At 47.7% G+C, this 19,173-nt stretch overlaps 1 protein-coding gene across 1 annotated transcript in view; it reads left to right on the plus strand.

Moving 5' to 3' along the window:
• Positions 1-656: 656 nt before the first annotated feature.
• Positions 657-19,173, plus strand: part of CDH3 (cadherin 3) — a 44,041-nt gene continuing 25,524 nt past the window's right edge. Inside the window, exons 1-2 of the mRNA XM_065899638.1 lie at positions 657-777; positions 985-1,105. Coding sequence (XP_065755710.1) covers positions 718-777; positions 985-1,105 — 181 coding nt within the window. The 5' untranslated portion in view covers positions 657-717. The remainder of the gene's footprint in view (positions 778-984; positions 1,106-19,173) is intronic.

Here is a 19,173-nt window from a genome sequence, read left to right on the forward strand (position 1 = left end):
CGTCATCACGGCTTCGATCTCTGGGATCTTCTCTCCCAGCCTCCTTTTGTTCGGCTGTGTCAGGGAAGTAATGAGTTTTCCGCAAGTTGTAGCAGATTCTGTAACACCGTCCCTCGGGACCTCACTGCCAGTTTTAAACACTCGGAGTCCTGGGGGCAGGCTGATGTGGGAGGTGGGGAAAGAGGCAGGAGGTACCCGCCCGCCCCCCGCTGTAGCCGGGTGTGGGGCGGACACACCCGGCCCCCATCAAAGCTTTGGGTAACAGAGAGCCTCGGGGGAGCATGAATGGGGCGCCTTTGTTTCCAGTCGGGTTCAGAGGCATCTCCACTTTCTTTTCCACAAGGCACAGAAACAATTTTCTTCGTGTGCGGCGGGGAGTGGGTTGCCTTTTTTTTTTCCCCCTCGAACCCAGAATCTGCGAGACAGGGCCTGGGTCTCTGCCGGGAGCAACTCCGGAAAACCCGAGAAAACGCAGGAGGGGCGCGGGAGAGGACAGTGCGGGGGGGCACTTCGGGGTGCCTCCACAGAGCCAGCCCCGGCCCCACCTGCGAGGAGGCGGGACCTTGCGGCGCTGGACCAATCAGCACCTACCTGCGCTCACCTGGCCCCCCCACCCCACCCCGGCTCCCGAGAGCCGCGGTTCTCAAAGGGACGCGCTGAGCTTAGCGGAGCACTAACCCGCAGTCGCGGCAGCTTTTCACCCCACTCTCTCCAGCCATGGGGCTCCCTAGTGGGCCTCTCGCGTCCCTCCTCCTCCGCTTCTTCCTCTTACTCCAGGTACTCCATTGCCTTGCCTGACCCCTGCCGGGACGTTCCTCAGAGAGCAGGCGGGGTCCGCACGCGGCGGTGGCGTCGGGGAGAGAGCCGGACTGGGCTGCCTGGGGCCAAGGTTGTCCGGGAAAGCCTGTGAGGACTCCCCGGGATGGGTATGAAGGGCCGGGCACGCCTGTGACCCAGCCTCCCTCTTTCCCCCTCTTCCCTTAGGCACAGGTTTACTGGCTGCCGCGCGCGGCCTCCGAGCCGTGCCGGGCAGGCTTCGGGGAAGCTGAAGTGACCTTGGAGGCGCGACGCGCGGAGCTGGAGCGGAGCCGGGCGCGGGGGAATGGTAAGACCCACCCCCCACGGGGGCCCGCCTGGCGGAACTTCGAGGCGGGGGCTGCGCTGAGGGTGTCCGGGCTGCGGCGGGGGGCTCCTGGCGCCTCCTCAGGTGCGGGGGAGGCGTAGAAAGCATCCCCGGGGCTGGAATGGGGGTGGGCGTATGGAGAGAAAGGCCGGAGAGCATAGCGCCCTCTGACGTCCAGCCCCTCCTTGCCCCTCTGCGGCGGCCTACCCGGACCCCTTCCTTCGGGGTGCGGGGCGGCTGAGCCGCTCACCCAGCCCGGACGTGGGAAGCTCTCCCCTGCTGGCCCCAGCGGAGGAATGCGCCTTCCACATTCCTCCCGCAACCCCCGCGCAGGTGTGGGGATGAGCCGTGCCCCGGGCAGCCCCCTTCGCCCCTCTCGGGCCCCCTTTGTGTACCGTGCTTTGTGTCTCCGACTGACAGACCAGGTCTGTTTCTCTTCTTCGCGCTCCCTTCCCCGCCCCCCTTCTTGCTCGGCAGCTGGAATGCACTCTTAACCCTGCCCTTCCCGGAGGGCCCGCGCCCCTGCAGCCTGCCTGAAAACTGGGCTTGGCACACCTGGACTGGGGCCATCACGCACTGGGCACACCCCCCGACCCCCAGTGTATTGGAACTGAAATGTTAGGGCCCTTGAGGGAGGTGGGGGTCGAGGAGCCAGAAGGTCTTGAGCTGTAGGGGCAGTGGGTGGGGGATCAAAGCACATTTTTGATCTCACAGTTTCTTCTACGGTTTAAAAACTTGAGGGGGTGGGGTTTACTTTGGTGCTCAGAACCAGTGTGTTATGAGATCCAGGCAGCTGACGGCTGATGGGGGCGTCTCTCCCTCCATCCAGGGCAGTGCGGGTTCCTCCACCGGATCAAACCCAAGTTCTTAAACAAAGGTGTGTCCCAGGATCCTTGGGTGAGCTTCCAGAGGATCCTTAACCTGTGAAATTGTTTAAGAACTTGTATGCATTTTTCTGGGTAGGGGATCTAAAGTTTAAACATTTCAAAGCAATTTAAAAACCTGTGCCACCTAGCATTTTTCTAATGCCCCCATCAGCATACCCCTCACCCCAGGTACAAATTCCCACAGCTTGAATGTGCGCGAGAGCTGCCTAGGGCGCAGAATGGCTCTCCTTTGTTTCTCCAAAAGAGGAGTGGGGGCCTTGAGTTCTGTAGAAGCCTTTATTTCTTCTTTTTCCCCCAAATAACTCTGCCTATTGAGAAAACAATTAACACCCAGGCCAGGCCAAGCTCCTTAAACTCTTGGCTGTAGGGGAGCTGAGGAGAAGCATTAAGAGGCCATGCCTCATAAACTTTAAATTCTTGCACATGGGTTTATTACTGACTGGCTAACAAACTGCAACTCAGCCAACCTGTAAAAATGTTAACTTGGGCAGGGCCCCAAATCCAATTCCGGCTCCCTGAGGAAGCTTTATTGCTAACCAGACTTCTGCCAAATCTGTACACCCTCCCCCTCATTGTCAAGTTTTCCGACTACAGTCTGGGAGAGCAGGCTGTGGCTCTGAGTGTTGTCTGTGCCTTATCTTTCTTACTGAAGCAAGAAATATCAGATTAACTGTCACTTCACTAAGCTTGAGGTTCTTGGGGGGGGAAACAGCGATCAGGTTTTCGATTTCACGGTCCAGTTGGCAAGTGCTTCTCGGTGACGTCAGGCATTTTAAACCTTTTGAGAAAATTCTGCTTTCTTGGATGTCTGGTTTATGGCTGTGAAAATGGTGGGTTCATGCCAGGAGCACACCTAGGTTATAAAACAAAACGTGGGTTAATGTGCTTGGCTAACCTTGAGTGCAGCTCCCTGCAACGTGCCGAGTTCTTAGAGCAGTCTTCCTGTGAAATGGGATGCTGCCTTTTTAAATAAAAGCAAGTTTCTGGGGGGCTTCCCTGGTGGCGCAGTGGTTGAGAGTCCGCCTGCCGATGCAGGGGACGCGGGTTCATGCCCCGGTCCGGGAAAATCCCACATGCCACGGAGCGGCTGGGCCCGTGAGCCATGGCCGCTGAGCCTGCGCGTCCGGAGCCTGTGCTTCACAACGGGAGAGGCCACAACAGTGAGAGGCCCGCATACCACAAAAAAAAAAAAAAAGAAAAAATCAAGTTTCTGGGCCCAATTTGTCCCAATAAATTGGGACTGCCCGGCAAAAAATAGTGGTATTTCTCCCCTTAGTCCTCAGCAGCTGACCTCTTTTCTACCTCCACCCCACTTCCCTGTCCTCCATACACAGGAGCCCCAGCCTGGATCCAGCCATGTTGAAAGGGTTGTCCTGAGGGTACATACAAACTCTCAAGTTTGGCCAAGCAGACAACGGTTTCCCTATAGCTAAGGAACAGTTGCCCTTGTTCGCCCCTGGGTTATGAATTTCACAGGTGTCTATGAAGTTGAGCTCAAAGAAATTATGTGATATAGTTAATACCTTGTTCGTATGTGCACTTTCCTCTTCAAAGCATTTGCACAACTCTGAACTTGCTTTATCCTCCTGACATTCTCTTGAAGCTGGTGATGTACATTTAAACAACTTGAGCTCTTAATCCCAGAGTTGGGACTTCAGAAACCCTGTAGCCCAGCCCTGCTGGAGGTTTTAGAGGTGGAGAAACACAGGAACAGCTTAATGGATTCAATTCCCTAGGCTAAACTAGTGAGTTTCCTTGAGTGTCACAGACATGACTTTTACCTCTAGGTTTGTGCCCAGGACCTGGTGCTTAATAGGTCCCAGTAGGTATTTGTGTGAATTATGACAATCTTGTGAAGTTCTGCCCATTTTACAGATGAAACCTCAGTGGTTATGGCTTCCCCAAAGTCATCTCTGCAGTGACCAGATGTGACTTGAATGGAAGTTTCTGACTCCCAAGTTCCATGGCATTTTTTTACCACCGGAAAGTAGGAGGTGGATGAAATGAAGAAGTGGAATGTTGGAGCACCAAATCCCACCAGTAGCAACCCCCTACCCCAAGAGCGCTTAGTCATTTATTCCTTTTCATCCTAGGGTTTTCCAGAAACATTCCTGCAGGGGAAACCAGCTTGCATACAGTCTCTTAAGTGTCCTAGTGATGGGGGCTTGGGGCAGGTGAAGCCAGGCTTGCCTAGACCAAGAGTGAGAGGTTAATCTGGAAGGAGGTAGAGCAGGAATGTTCCCCCACCCCAACTCCACAGTCTGGGGTCTGCCTTCAAGTGTGGTCTAGAAGCAAAGACAAAGGAGAGGTGGGAGGAAGGAGCTTTCGTGGTATTAGTGCAGTGATTAAAGTGAGTGACCTAAAGTGGTCTATACATCCTTCATGGAGAACAGTTGAGAGAAGCAGCTTAATTACAGAAAAAGAAATCCAGTCCTTCATTATGGCCCCCTCTGCAGGTTCAACTCACCCTTAGTCAGCATTTGGGTAAGATTAAAGCTAACCCTCATTAGCTTTGGTAGAAAACTTCAAAGTTCAGTAATAAATCTGACTGAGCAGGAGTTAACTTCAAGATGGTTTTGCTTATTTCAACTCATGTAAAAATTGCCCTTTGTTTTGGAGCTCCCATTCCGGGCTATGCCCTCTATTTACATTTTATTTTTTCAGCAAACATATATTTAGCATCTGCATGTATCAGGCACTATTCTAGGATGGCGGCTAAAACAATGAACAAAACTAAGACCTTGCTCTAGTGGAGCTGACTGTCTAATATTAGTTACTTTTTATGCTTATAAGAGCCTTGCGGCGCAGGTGATGGTAACTCCCACTCAGCTGTAAAACAAGGGTAAGAAACTTGGTGTGAGGTCACTGGGGCAGTCAGCAGTAAGGCCGGGGCAGTCCATGGTGCCCAATAAATCTGCCTCTGTGGAATGAATATTTGGGAACTGGGGCTTCCAGCCCACCCAGCTGCCTTCCTGGCTTAGCAGCTGAGTAGAGTTGGTTGCCGAAGCCCGACGTACATCACTGTTAGCTGGTGTCTGGGGAGCAGGTCTCAAACCTCTAGTCTCTCTTCTCATCTCCTCACATGGCACTCTGTTCCTAGGTTACCCGTGCAGGGTGCCCTCACCTCCCTGCTGTGTGAGGAAAGCATGGCTTACCGTGAGCAATGAGTCTCTAGGAAACGATAGCTCTGCAAAGCATTTGGAGGATGATAGAGGAGGGGGAAGGACAGAAGGGCCTGTCTCCCCAAATCAGTGGAGGCTTCGGTCCTGAGGCTGAATGGTCTCCATGCAAAGAACCACCGTTATTGAAGAATAACACACGTGGAAGAAAATGTCCAGATGATAAGTGTACATACAGCTCGATGAACATCACACACTTAAACACCCATGTACCTAGCACACATGTCAAGAAACAGCATTATCAGCACCTCAAATGCCACTTCCCTCCCCATCTTTACCCTCCCCCAAGAAAACCACTATCTGGACTTCAAATACCATGGATTGATTTGCCTGTATTTGAACTTTATGTAAAAGAATCACACAGAATATCCTCTTGGATCTGGCTTCTTTCACTGCACATTGTGAGATTCTTGCACGGTTCTGGATGTAGTTGTGGTCGATTGTCATTCTTCTATAGTTTCCATCATGTGACCATCCACACTTCGGCTGTTGATGGGCGTTTGAGGAGTTTCCATTTTTTTGGCTGTTACAGCTAGTGCTGCCGTGAACACCATTGTGCAAGGGAAACTGCGTAGGCGGATCGGTTAGGTACATCCCTGGGAGCGTAATTGCTGGGTTAACTGAGGATTACCTGGGGATCTCAGTACTGTGGCCGAGTACTGAGAAGTCAGCTTTTCTGTGTCTTGAAGTAGCTGAGTCTCTTCTGGACTCTACCTCTCCCAACAGTCTCCTTACCAGACCCATCCCTTCTGGCTTCTTGCTTCCCACCTGGCCCTGTGCTAAGAGACAGCAATTTTTTATTAGGTAGCTGGCCACGTCCTTTGTTTGGGGGGAGAAGTCCTTCCCTTCATTTGTCCTTAAGCTAATGCTTGTTACTTTCCCTAAAGTAGAAAGGGAATCTGGAAAGGGCCGTGAATTTCTAAGGTGAGAACTTCTTCATGGGTGGAGATTTTTTATCCTGGCTGGTGTGTGGCTGGGCAGCAGCCTCCTCATATGGCCAAGGTGGTCGAATGCAGCTCCTCCCTCATTATAGAGGCAGTGAGGTGTCTGAGACTCAAGGCCAAGCTGACTGGTCATTCAGCCAACAAACGTCTGAGTACCTACCGGGCGCTTGAAGTTGAGAGGCAGGCAAGGCCCACAGCTCCTCAACCTCAGTGAGCTCCGTGACCACAGGAGGAAGCAAATCAGTCACCAGGCAATTTTACTAGTGAATCCTTCACTCAGCAGGTATCTATTGAGCACCTACCAAGTGTCAGGTACTGTTCTAGGTGCCGGGGATACATTAGTGAGCAAAACATGCACAAAACCCAGGCTTGTGGGCCATTCGCCTGCTAGTGGAGGGAGATGGACAAAATAAGTAATATATGCATGTAATCAAGTGGGAGGAAAAATATAGAGTCACATAGGAAGGGCTGCTGACATGTTCTTGGAGGTGGGGGGCACGTGGTGGAAGTGTTATCCAAGCCAGAGGCTGGGGAAGGGGTTGGGACATGAGAGGTGGCAGGGAGTGTTCCTGCCAACGGAACAGCATATGGGGTCCAAGAACTTAAATATGTTTAGTTTGGCTGGACCATGGAGTATAAGGTGGGGAGCAACAGAAGGGAAGTAGGCAGGGTCCAGTCCAGCTCGGAACTTCCCTCACTCCAGAATAGAGGCAGCGTGGTGTTTGGGAAAGGCAGGCGATGTGGCTGACTTTCCAGTTGTGCCCTCATGCAGGCCACTGTCTCTGAAGTCTCCCCTGGATCCAGGACCCTGGGCCCATATCCATCACCCCTTCTTGACTCCCGACTTTTCCCAGACCCAAGGACGACGTGGTCAGCCGCAGTTGAATATTCCCCCTGGTTTCATTTAGTTACCTGGCATTACCAGGCAGCAGGGGCGGCAAGGAAGGGCTTTCAAACAAAATGAAACAAACACGTTTAATAATAACATTTACTGGAGAGCTTACTGAGTTCCAGAAACTACACTATGTACTTTATGTAATAAGCCCCTTTAATCCTCCTAAAAGCCCCATGAGGGGAGTAGAATTGGCCCCATTTCACTGGATAGGAAACCTAGGCTTGTAACTTTGTAACTTATCCAAGGTCACCCAGCTAGTAAATTGTGGAGTTAGGGCTTGAACTAGGTTGGACTCCTACTTGCGAGTTACTAACCATTTGGGAGTCAGAGTTGTGAGTCCTCTGGCCTCAGCCAAGCTGAGGAAGATTGGAAATAGTTAACATCTGACCCAAGACTTCTGAATTGCTGTTCCCTCCACTGGCCTCTGTTAATCACCAAGATCTGGAGTGATGGGGGAGAGGATGAGGAGGGGACACATCTTTCCAGGACCCCAGCCTCCCTTTTAGGATGTAGGGGAACAGGGAGGGTTCAGATCCCAGACCCAATAGCTGACAGTGCTCTCACTGTCAGTTCTCAGCAGAGAACCTGCTTCTGGCTGTTCATCTTCTTCCTCTCCTCACCCCACCCCCTCCTCCCAGCATTGAGGACCTCACCCAGCCCTGCTCTGAGTGGAGGAGCTTGGTACGCTCTGCCCCCGCCTCCTCACCCAGCCAAATCTGGGCACCCACGTGGTTGTGGCTTACCTAGAGCATCAGTAGCCTGCAGATTTCCTCAAGATGACAAAATCCCCTCCAGGCTGCAGCTGCCACGGTCCCGGTGGACTTCGGGGTACGGGGGTCCTGCTGCTTGCTCAGCGAACCAAAATGACGTATCCTGGGAAGGAAAGCCGAATGAACACTTTCCTTCCTCCCTTTACCCCACCTTTGAGCTCGTAGCTCTGGCTCTGTCGCTGACATCTGAGGAGAGGGCTCAGAGCCAGGGCCACACTGCCAGGAGGTGGGAGGGCTGGTGCCTGCTTCCCCCTAACGAGAGCCTCTCTGGGCTACATAGAACCCAAGATGGAGGGGAGAGCTGTTCTCCCTCAGGACTCGGAGGTATCTCAGGGGTGAGATGCGGCTGGGGAGGCACGACCCCAGGGTTTCCTCTGCCTCCTCAATCTGTTACCCCACTTTTGGTTGTTCAAGAGCACATGAGATTAGTTCGAAATTACATCTCTCTTACCAAGCCTCAAACCTGTGTTGGAGACTGAAAGGAGGTTGATCTTGCCCAGGGGGGGTCCGACTTCAGGGCCTCACAGTAACTTTAAGAAGTCTTTGCTCCCTGGGAATTAATTGTGTGCATGTGTGCTTTTCTAAGAAGATTCCTCCCCCAAAATTGGCAACCCCACTCTCTCCCACCCCCAAGTCCAGGTCCACTCGGAAGTTCTTCAGATTCTTGTCAAAGCCAGCAGTGAGGACAGGCCTGATGGTGCACGTCTGGGCACAGGCAAGGGAAAACGGGGTTCTAGGCCTGAGGCAAGTTACTCTGGTCCCAGCTCCTCGGCCTTGTTGCTCTAACTCCCGTGTGGGAAGTGCCTCCGTGGCCCTGGACGCCAGGAGGTAGACTGCTGGTTGGTCAGACAGAGAGCAGGGCTGAAGGGCTCAGCTACTAACCTGGGTGTCTTGATTAAGGCTGCCTGCCTTCTCACAACGAGCCCCATCTTGTAGCTTCAGGCAGAGAGAAAAGACAGGTACTTGAGGGCTCCCCACACGCAAGCCAGAACAAGATGCCAGGCCCACACCCCTGCCTCTCCTTGTGGAGTCAGCTTCAGCCAGGGCTTCCCACCAGGGCTTCAAGACCTGCCATTTTCTTGTCTTTTATGGTCTTTTACTGCTTCCAGAATTCTCCTGTGTTCCCCAACTGGAACTCAGCCACACTCCAACTGGTTTACCCCTGCCTTTGAGTCGGTAGTTTGCAAGCTTGGCTGACTGTCAGGATTGCCTAGGGAGCTTTTTATTTCTATCACACCCTCTTTCATATATACTATTTTATATAGTTTGTGTAGAGTTGGGCTCGTTGGTTGGGGTTTCACATTAATACGTGAGTATCTATTCACTGTAAAAACAATGTTTTTCAATGAAATAATAGCATGTACTATGTGACAGGTACAGCTCTTAGCATTTTACGTGTATTACCTTGTTTAATCACCATAACATCCCTTGAAGTAGGTACTATTACTATCCCCATTTTATGGATGAGGAATCTGAGGCGAGAGAGGTTAAGTAACTTGCCCAAGATCATGCAAATAGTAAATAGCAGAGCTTGGATTCAAATCTAAGCTGCCTGAGCGTCAACCATTGAACTCCATTGCGTCTCAACAGAAGCAAATCAGAAATAAACACGTGAAAGTTCTCTCTTCCTCAGTTCTGCTCCGGTAGGGTAAGCACAGTTAATAGTTTAATGTGAGTTCTTGTAGACCTTTTTCTTTTAATTTTTGAATTTAATGTTATTTATTTTTTTATACAGCAGGTTCTTATTAGTTATCCATTTTATCCACATCAGTGTATACATGTCAATCCCAATCTCCCAATTCATCCCACCACCACCCCACCACCACTTTCCCCCCTTGGTGTCCATACGCGTGTTCTCTACATCTGTTGTAGACCTTTTTCTTGACAAAGAACTTATGTATGCACACAGGAATTATTAAAACAAGGATTGGACTATGTCATACTTAACAAACGTTATCCTACAACTTACTTTTTTTAACTTACTGAATCACAGGCATCTTTCCAGACTGCTAAGTACACATCTATCTTGCTTTTAACAGCTCCATAGTCTTCTACATGGTAGATATACCATGATTTATTAGCTAACCCCCTATTTTTATCTTTTACAGATGTGGAAGTGGGGAGGAGTTAACATAAAAATTGTGAAGTGTTTGAATTTTTAGAAATCTGTCAGAAATCACCTTATTAGGAAAGACTGCTGTAGAAAGATGATTGAATGAATTGTTCTTCTTAACCCCATTCAGTTAAATTAAATTTTTATGTTTGAACAATACCTTCAAGACAGGCTTTGAGGTAAGCTTAATAAGGTTACTATACCATTTAAAAATCATTAGTTTTCACACCAACCATTGTTTTAAGGTTTAGTTATCTGAATGTTTCAAAAGTATTTGAAATCAAAAATTTTTTTAATTTAAATTGCATAACTCAGAAGTGAACTATCAAATGTATTAGCACTTGCATTATTTTCCTTGGGTGTTGAAAGCTTGAGAGTGTGCCATTCAGTCAAAGCGAAAATGCATTTTTTCTCAAGTTTCTCTTTAGTTTTCAAAATCTAGTTAGCAAGCATTTTGATGAAAAGTTGATTTCCATTCTTAAAGAGAATACTCATTTCTGATCTTATTTTCCAAGAGGGGCTTATGGGTTTTTTCTTAAACCCAAATATTGCTGCAATAAACAGTCTTGCACAGGGTGGTTGCATTGATGTAAAAGATTTATCCTTGAAAACCTCAAATAATTCATAACTCCTATGATTCAAGACTTATGTCCTCTTATGAACATATGTGAAGTGTATGTGTATGGAATAAGGGAATTAGACGGATGCTTACAATTCACTGGTCTCCCCTGTATATTTTTTAAGATTTTAAAAATATTTATTTTATTTATTATTATTTATTTTTGGCTGCATTGGGTCTTTGTTGCTGCACGCAGGCTATCTCTAGTTGCGGTGAGCAGGGGCTACTCTTCGTTGTGGTGTGTGGGCCTCTCATTGCCATGGCTTCTCGTTGTGAAGCACGGGCTCTAGGTACTTGGGCTTCAGTAGTTGTGGCATACAGGCTTAGGTGCTCCGTGGCACGTAGGATCTTCCTGGACCAGGACTCGAACCCATGTCCTCTGCATTGGCAGGTGGATTCTTAACCACTGCGCCACCAGGGAAGCCCTAGTCTCTCTTGTATTGAAATTATGTGACTTTTTACACTTTTTCTTAATTTGGGAGATTTGCATTTCTTCAAACTTTGCATGCAAAGTGAGACTTTAATATTTACAGCACCATTTCAAATTTTGACAATTGAAGTTTGCATAAAATATAACTATTATAATGTATAGAGTGTCTGAGCTGGAGTTCCAGAGCCACTGTGCCTGGGTTAAATCTGTTTGTCTACTTACTAGCTGTAAGGGTTGGGTAAATTTGCTTAACCTCTATGCTTCAGTTTCCTCATCTGTAAAATAGGGGTAATAATGGGGATCTCATAGGCTGTAGTGAGGATTAAATGAGTTAGGGTATGAAAAAGCATGTAGTAGATAAATAAATGTCAGGTGTTAGTGGTAGTGATCATAACAGTGTTGTTACAGCTAGACTAGTTTGTATACTTACATCTTTAGACTGCATTCCTAGAAGAAAAATTGCTGGATCAAAGGACTTTCATAGTTCATTCAACAATTATTGAATGCCTACTTTGTATCAGGCACCAGTGCTAGGTGTTGGGATATAGTGACAAGCAGATTCTAACACAGTCTTTGCCTTTGGGCATTATAGAGACTAGTAAGGGAGATAGGCAATTAGATAATAGCAAGTAAACATATCATTACAAGTTGTAATGAATTCTATGGAAGAGAGTTACATAGAGCTAGGAGAGTTTTTAACAGGGGAAACTGATCTACTTTGGGAGGGTTGAGGGAAAGTTTCCCTGAGAAAGTAACTTTCGAATTAGGGTCTGAAAGATGTTGGGAGTTAACTGGGTAGAATTGGAATGGGAATGTAGGGAGACACTGTTCTAGACAGAAGGAGCAGCATGTGCAAACGCCCTGTGGTAAGGGGTTATGAGGCACTTAAGAAGAGGACCATTGTGGCTAGACAATGGAGATAGGGATTGGGCACATTATAGATTTGGGGTTTTATCCTGAGAACAATGGCACATCACTGATGAGTTTCAAACAAGGAAGTGATCTTATTTTCTCAAACGTATCATCTGTTGCGTTTTTAAAAGATCCTTTTTTTAAAATGGAGGATTTTGTACTCATTTAGGCTAAAAATGATATAGTAAGTACTAAGGTTGGGGAGGTAGAGATGGAGAGGCATGAGTCTTGGTGATTGACTGCGAAGGGGAGTCTGAGGGAGAAATGGTCAAGGAAGAAGATGCTAGACAACAATACACTAGGCACTGTGCTAAATATTAACTCATTTAACTGAGGTAGGTATTACTAGCATCATTCCCATCTTCTAGGTATGGAAACATACTTGCCCAAAGTCTGTCACTGGAACCAAAATTTAAGTCTGGGTACTCTAGACACAGACTCTGGGCTGCTTCTGAGGCCCAGATTTTGGATTTGTGTAGCTGAGTGCATTCCCTGGGAGAGACACTGGAAAAGGACTATATTTAGGGCAAGAGTAAAGAGGATCATGAATTTGCTTTTTGACATGATTTTAAGATTATGGATTATGCCTTTAAAGCATCCAGGGGGAGATATTGAAAAGACAGATATATATGTTGGTCAGAGGAAGAATCTGGACCTTTGAAATTTTAATACATATTCTGAAGTGCCCTCAAAAATCCATACCAATTTACCTGCTTACGAGAAATAAAGGTGAGAATCAGGAACTTTAAAAAGCCAATAAACTGGGCTTCCCTGGTGGCGCAGTGGTTAAGAATCCGCCTGCCAATGCAGGGGAGACAATTACGAGCCCTGGTCCGGGAAGATCCCACATGCTGCAGAGCACCTAAGCCTATGTGCCACAGCTGCTGAGCCTGCGCTCTAGAGCCCACAGGCCACAACTACTGAGCCCATGCACCTAGAGCCCGTGGTCTGCAACAAGAGAAGCCACTTCAATGAGAAGCCCACGCACTGCAACAAAGAGTAGCCCCTGCTGTGCGCAACTAGAGAAAACCCGCATGCAACAGCAAAGACCCAACGCAGCCAAAAAACAAATAAATACATTTATTTTTTAAACGCCCCCCCAAAAAAACAATAAACTGTCTTCCCTAAATACACCTCCAGAAACTGACTCAGTAGAAGTGATGGGTGGGCTGGAAGCAGGGAATCTGAGTTTTTTTTAAAGTTCTCCAGGTGATTTTATCAGTTGTATTTGGGAACTGTTGCTCTGTGATATCGTGAAGGTCACTGTGAAGAGGTGAATATATCTCTTTTAGAGAGGATCTAAAAGAAGGAACAAACTAGTGAAATGTGAATGAAAGCATGGCATTCCACCCTACCTTTGTCCCCACAGGTTGCAGGGATCTTAGTTCCCTGACCAGCGATTGAACCTGGGCCTTGTCAGTGAAAGAGCCAAGTTCTAACCACTGGACTGCCAGGGAATTCCTGAAAGCATGGCGTTTTGAATTTAACTTCCAATGCTTGTCTCAATGGAAAGTGATCGTTTTTTTTTTTTCTTAATTTTCTGCTTACCTCAGGATTCTGAATGACCTTTACCTTCTTGTTCTTTTGTTTTGCTTTTTAAATGACCATCCCTCGTTTTGAATACTTAATTGTGCTTTAAAAAGCACAATATGTCTTATTTGGCCGTAACAAGAGCCTGTGTGTGTGTGTGTGTGTGTGTGTGTGTGTGTGTGTTCCCATTTTAGATACTGGAAATCACCAAGGGCTTATATTTGTTGGGTGCTTACTGTTAACAGCTTAAATATGAAGTGACTTGCCCAAAGCTGCAGGGCCAATGTGCAGCACTTTCACCCACCAGACCCTTAATTGGTGTCCCAGAGGTCCCAGGTTGATTGCTGGGATCTCTGCTCTCATTCTTGTGGGTGGGAATCATTGACAGCACACCTAACAATGAACTTTGTGTCAGCCATGTTTGGAACTCCCAGAGTGCTGTCAAATATAGCTCTGCTTGGGTTTCTCTCTGGGGATTATAAGGGAGGACCCAGCTCCCAAGCGTGAGGAGGAACCTGAGTAGTGTAGATCTTTCCAAAGAGCTTTCTGCAGAGATGCAAAACTCCCCTAGAAAGAATTGCTTTCTCCTTAACAACATGGGGTTGCCATATACTAGTCAGAGGTGGGGGGAAATCACAACATCTCCTTCTGATTGCAAATCAAATACATGTTTACTATGGAAAAACTGGAAGATAAGCAGAATGGAGGTCCACCACGCATAAAGGACCTGTCATTTCAAATGAACATTTTTAATAGATCTTCCGGGTCCATTTCCCTAATCAAGTCTTTCTTGAAGATATCTATCTGAAGGAGAGGGGCCGAGTCCCACTGCTTCATTGCCCCACAGCTCGCCCTCCTGCCTGACTTTCCTAACAATCCAGCTTCATACTCTACTTCAGTGGATCAGAGAAGGGCTACAGGCTGAGGGCCTTAAATGCCCCATCGGCGCCATCTGCAGGAAGATCCAGGTCCAGGGTGAATGGTGTATAGATGGAGGCGTCTGCCAGGCGTAGCCACACTCCCCCAGGGTCATGCTCTTGTCTAGGAGCTGTCATCTGTGTAAAGCTGCTCCTTGCGCCGGTGGCCACTTAAGAATGCCTTTCACCAAGCGCTTCAGCTCCAGCACTGTGCTTGACTTCTTAGCATCCCCCAAGGTGGTGACCTTGTGGTGACGGATCATCACGAACACCCAGGGAGGCAGGTCCGCTTGCACTGCTCTCTGCTTTAGGGAATCACTCTGGCTCCTCTGAGGGCCACAAACGGCTGTGGCAGGACATGTGGGGTGCTTTATCTCCCGGCATGCCATGGGATAGCCCCTTGGGGTCCTAGCATGCCTCATGGGCTCCCCATGTCTCCCCTCAACACACACACACCCCCGCCCGCATGCCATGCAGCCTCTGCCCATTAGTCTCCTGAGATCAGATTCTGCTCACCCTCCACCATCTTGGACTTCTTTTTTTTTTTTTTTTAATAAACTTATTTATTTATTTTTGGCTGTGTTGAGTCTTCGTTGCTACGCACAGGCTTTCCCTAGTTGCAGCAAGTAGGGGCTACTCTTCGTGTGGTGCGCGGGCTTCTCATTGTGGTGGCTTCTCTTGTTGCGGAGCACGGGCTCTAGGCATGTGGGCTTCAGTAGTTGTGGCTCATGGGCTCAGTGGTTGTGGCATTCGGGCTCTAGAGCGCAGGCTCAGTAGTTGTGGTGCACGGGCTTAGTTGCTCCGTGGTCTGTGGGAGCTTCAAAGATCAGGGATCGAACCTACGTCCCCTGCACTGGCAGGCAGATTATTAACCACTGTGCCACCAGAGAAGTTCCTCTTGGGCTTCTTTGGCCTGGAAAGTCATTGGTTCTGGAGAGAGCTAGTCTGCTTTCCTGGTGCCACGGCTCCACCACCACCCCCCATTTTAACGAGTATAAAGATATTAATATTTTATGATTGTCAGGCTCAGGCTATAAACTATAAGTGGCTGTTTTGTAAGTATTGTATAGTAACGCATATATGTGGAATCTAGAAAAATGGTACAGATGAACCTATTTGTAGGGCAGGAATAGAGACATAGACGTAGAGAATGGACATGTGGACACAGAGGGGGAAGGGGAGGGTGGGACGAAGTGGGAGATTAGGTTTGACATAATTACACTACCATGTGTAAAATAGATAGCTAGTGGGAAGCTGCTGTATAGCACAGGGAGCTCAGCTCGGTGCTCTATGATGACCTAGATGGGGGGAAGGGTGAGGAGGGAGGTCCAAGAGGGAGGGGATATAGGTATACATATAGCCGATTCACTTCATTGTACAGCAGAAACTAACACAACATTGTAAAGCAATTTTACTCCAATAAAAATAAATAAATAGGGCTTCCCTGGTGGCACAGTGGTTGAGAGTCCGCTTGCTGATGCAGGGGACACGGGTTCGTGTCCCGGTCCGGGAAGATCCCACATGCCGCGGAGCGGCTGGGCCCATGAGCCATGGCCGCTGAGCCTGCGCGTCCGGAGCCTGTGCTCCGCAACGGGAGAGGCCACAACAGTGAGAGGGCCGCGTACCGCAAAAATAAATAAATAAATAAATAAATAAGTAAATGAGTGAGTGAGTGAATGAATGAATGAATGAATGGCTGTTTTGTGACCTTTTTCCCCTGAGCAGAGCACTGTTTTCCCTTGATACTTTTTTACAATATTTAAGGCTGTAGATGAGACATTTGAGTGACTGTAGCACACGTAATTAAGTATTCTGTTGAAAGTTAAGTTGTTGAGACTTTTTTTTTAAAACACTAAGCAACAGTCATGAACATCCGTGCAGGTATGGTTTTGTCACATCTTGGATGACTTCCTGGCACAATTCTTGGGTCGAAGGACTTGTTTAAGGCTTAATAGCGCAAAAGTTTTTGTCGATATACCTTTCCCCCACCCCCTAACAATGTATAGCAGCATCCATTCCCTAAGTATTTCACAACATTTGTCCTTTTAATTTGTATTTCCTAGTAAGTGAACTTTTTTCTACGGGTAGTTTTACTCAGGAAAATGCCAGAATCTTCTTTCAAGGCAATGCCACATACTTTCCCCTTGCACCTTCTTATCCCAGTCCCTTAACAGAAAGTAGTGATAGCTACAAGGACAAGTTTGTTTACTTTATAAACTAGGTGTGTCTCTAGACCAAGCTAGAATGGAAGCACCTTTGACAGTGTCTCCCTCATTCCCCAACAAGATGCCTTTTGGCCACAACACTTTCAAACTGATATTACTCTTCCCTTCTCATTAAAATGCCCAAAGATCAATAGGAAAACTGTCGAGTGATAAAGTGATCAAGTGTTGATCACTTGAAGGACATTTACGCCTGAGAGTTGGGTGGTTTTATTTTGCCAGAACATCCAGTAAGGTTGGACATTGGGACTACATAGCACCTCTATGTCATGGCTGAGAAGACAAGCTTCTGACCTTCATGGGTGTTTCCTTGAGAGTTTGGAAGTGTCTAGGCAATTCCAACCTAAAAGCAGGCCTGGGATGAGTTCCCAGCCTAATATCCATTAATTCTTAAAAGTCTATTTAAAAAGCTTTCTTCTTTCAACAGCTCTAGTACTCCAGGGATTCAACCCTTCTTGCCCAAGTTTTATCGTGGCGCCAGCTCAGGATCTGAGGCCAGGCTTGGCAGGATGGTCTTTAGAGAGAAGCTCTGAGCACAGGCCGGGGACTCCTGGTTCCCTTGGATGTTTCTATCTAGTGCAGATACACAAGGCTCTGATTAAAAAAAAAAAAAAAAAAAATCTCTAGAAGCTGTCTCAGGTTACTAACTCCCTTCCCCAACAGTATTGTAGGAATTGTATGTTCAGACTCAGTGCTGAAACCTATCAGTTTATAGTGGTACAAATACCTACATCTTCATCAGGTTCATCGACTTTTTGGTTCAGAATCTCTGTGGAAGAAACTGAGTTTAAAGCTGTCACATGACTTTAAGGTCCTAGGTGGGTATGGAAATAAGAGCTATGTTTACGTCTCTGTTTTTCAGCCTTAAGATCTGAACTATTGCCCCATGTGCTCGTCAGTGCTCACCAACTTGTCCCAGAAAGAGTTTGACACGAGCCCATTCATGCCTCCATGACTTGGCCAAGATTTGTGGCCTTGTGGAGCTAGGCTGCAGTCAGGAATGGGAATCAGCTTCCTTCACTAGCTGTGAGAAGGTAGGGTAGAAGGAGGGTGAGTAATGATGAGACCTGGTTTCAGATCAACTTCATTTTGAAACCAGTGATACAAGCCAGTAGTGCCAAGAAGCATCTGGGAGGAAGTTGTAATGATCTGCCCCAGGGCTTACCGTTTACCAGCCTCTGTGTGACTCATGGCTTACAAAGAAAACTGCTCATGTTTCTACAGGTACCTCAGCGAGTTTCCCTGGGCAGGTCAGATTGGCTGTGAGATCTCCATCCTTTGCCTCTCCCAATAAACCATGGAGCAGCCCCTACGAAACAGTCCTCTCCAAACGCAGACTGAGCCAGCTCCCCGTTATGCTCTTTGGTTCTGTGTATCCCCTTTTCCCTTCCATGCTTCAGCCCTTAGGTAAAGCACATGGCTGTAACTAACCCCATGCCCACTCTGAGAGATGGTTTCTCTATGGTGTAGAGAGAGGCATGGACTTGGAGTCAGAAGCCCTGGTTAATTGTGAGTAGGCTAAAGGTCCCTCTTATTGAGGGCTTACTCTGGGCCAGACACAGTGCTCAGTGCTGTGTGAACATTATCCCACTTATTCCTGCCAATAATCTTATGAGGTAGGTATTATTCCCATTTTCCAGATGAGAAAACAGCTTCTGTACGTTCACACGACATGGATGTGAACCCAAGTCTTTTGGACTCCAAATCCCATATTCTTCATCACTCATCTGCCTCTGCCTTTAGGATTTGAAATCTGGTCCTGCTGCTTCCGAGTTGTGGGGCTTCGTATACTTTGCTCTCCTCTCTGAAGCTGCTTCCTGAGGCACTTCAACCCCAGGGCAGTCTCTTGTTTCCTGAGTTGTCAGTAATAGGGGAGTAGTATCTACCTTGTGGGTTGTTTTTTGAGGACTTGGATAAGAAAACACTTAGCTGGGTGTCTCGGGCAGAGTGTGTCTTTGAAGCTTGTTCCTGCCTGCCTGACTCATGCCCCTTGGTTGTATTCTGCACCCAGCTGAATGTGGCTGAGGGCTGATGGGGCAGCTGGAATGTTGCAGCCTGCGTGGGAGGCACGTACAATTGAAGTACCTGACCACTGACTTCTCCTTGATTGTTGGCACTGTCCCCTCTAAGAATAGATGGACAGCCCAGTACTGTGCTACAAATGTTTGGACCCATAAAACAATGGAAATGTGCCAGCAAACACCGTAGTGAAGTGTACCATACATTCCTGGTGGGCAGATTTTGTAGACAGCAGGAAGACGGTTTCTGGGTTTCTGGCAGCTTTTAGAGTTTGGGGGATTAAGGCATTAGCCCCCTGCTGGGTAACTTGGTGGGACAGGATTGGAGAGTTCATTGAGAGGTACTCATTAAGTGAAAAACCTGACAGGCTTATCTGACCAGCCCCTCTGCTAGCTGAAGACCTTCCCTTAGGAAGAGGGCTGTTTTAAGAATGGGAAAAGTGACAGTTAATTTTTATTTTTTATCAGTGTTTGAATAGCTAATGCATTCGTGTGGGTCAAAATTCAGAAGGGTACACAGTAAAAAGTCTCTTTCCTGTTGCTTAGCTACTAGCTTCTCCACCCATAAACCCAGTTTTTTGGGGTCACCTTCCAGAAGTATTTATTTTAAAATA

This window comes from Phocoena phocoena, chromosome 20, assembly GCF_963924675.1.
Source record: "Phocoena phocoena chromosome 20, mPhoPho1.1, whole genome shotgun sequence".
NCBI lineage: Eukaryota > Metazoa > Chordata > Mammalia > Artiodactyla > Phocoenidae > Phocoena > Phocoena phocoena.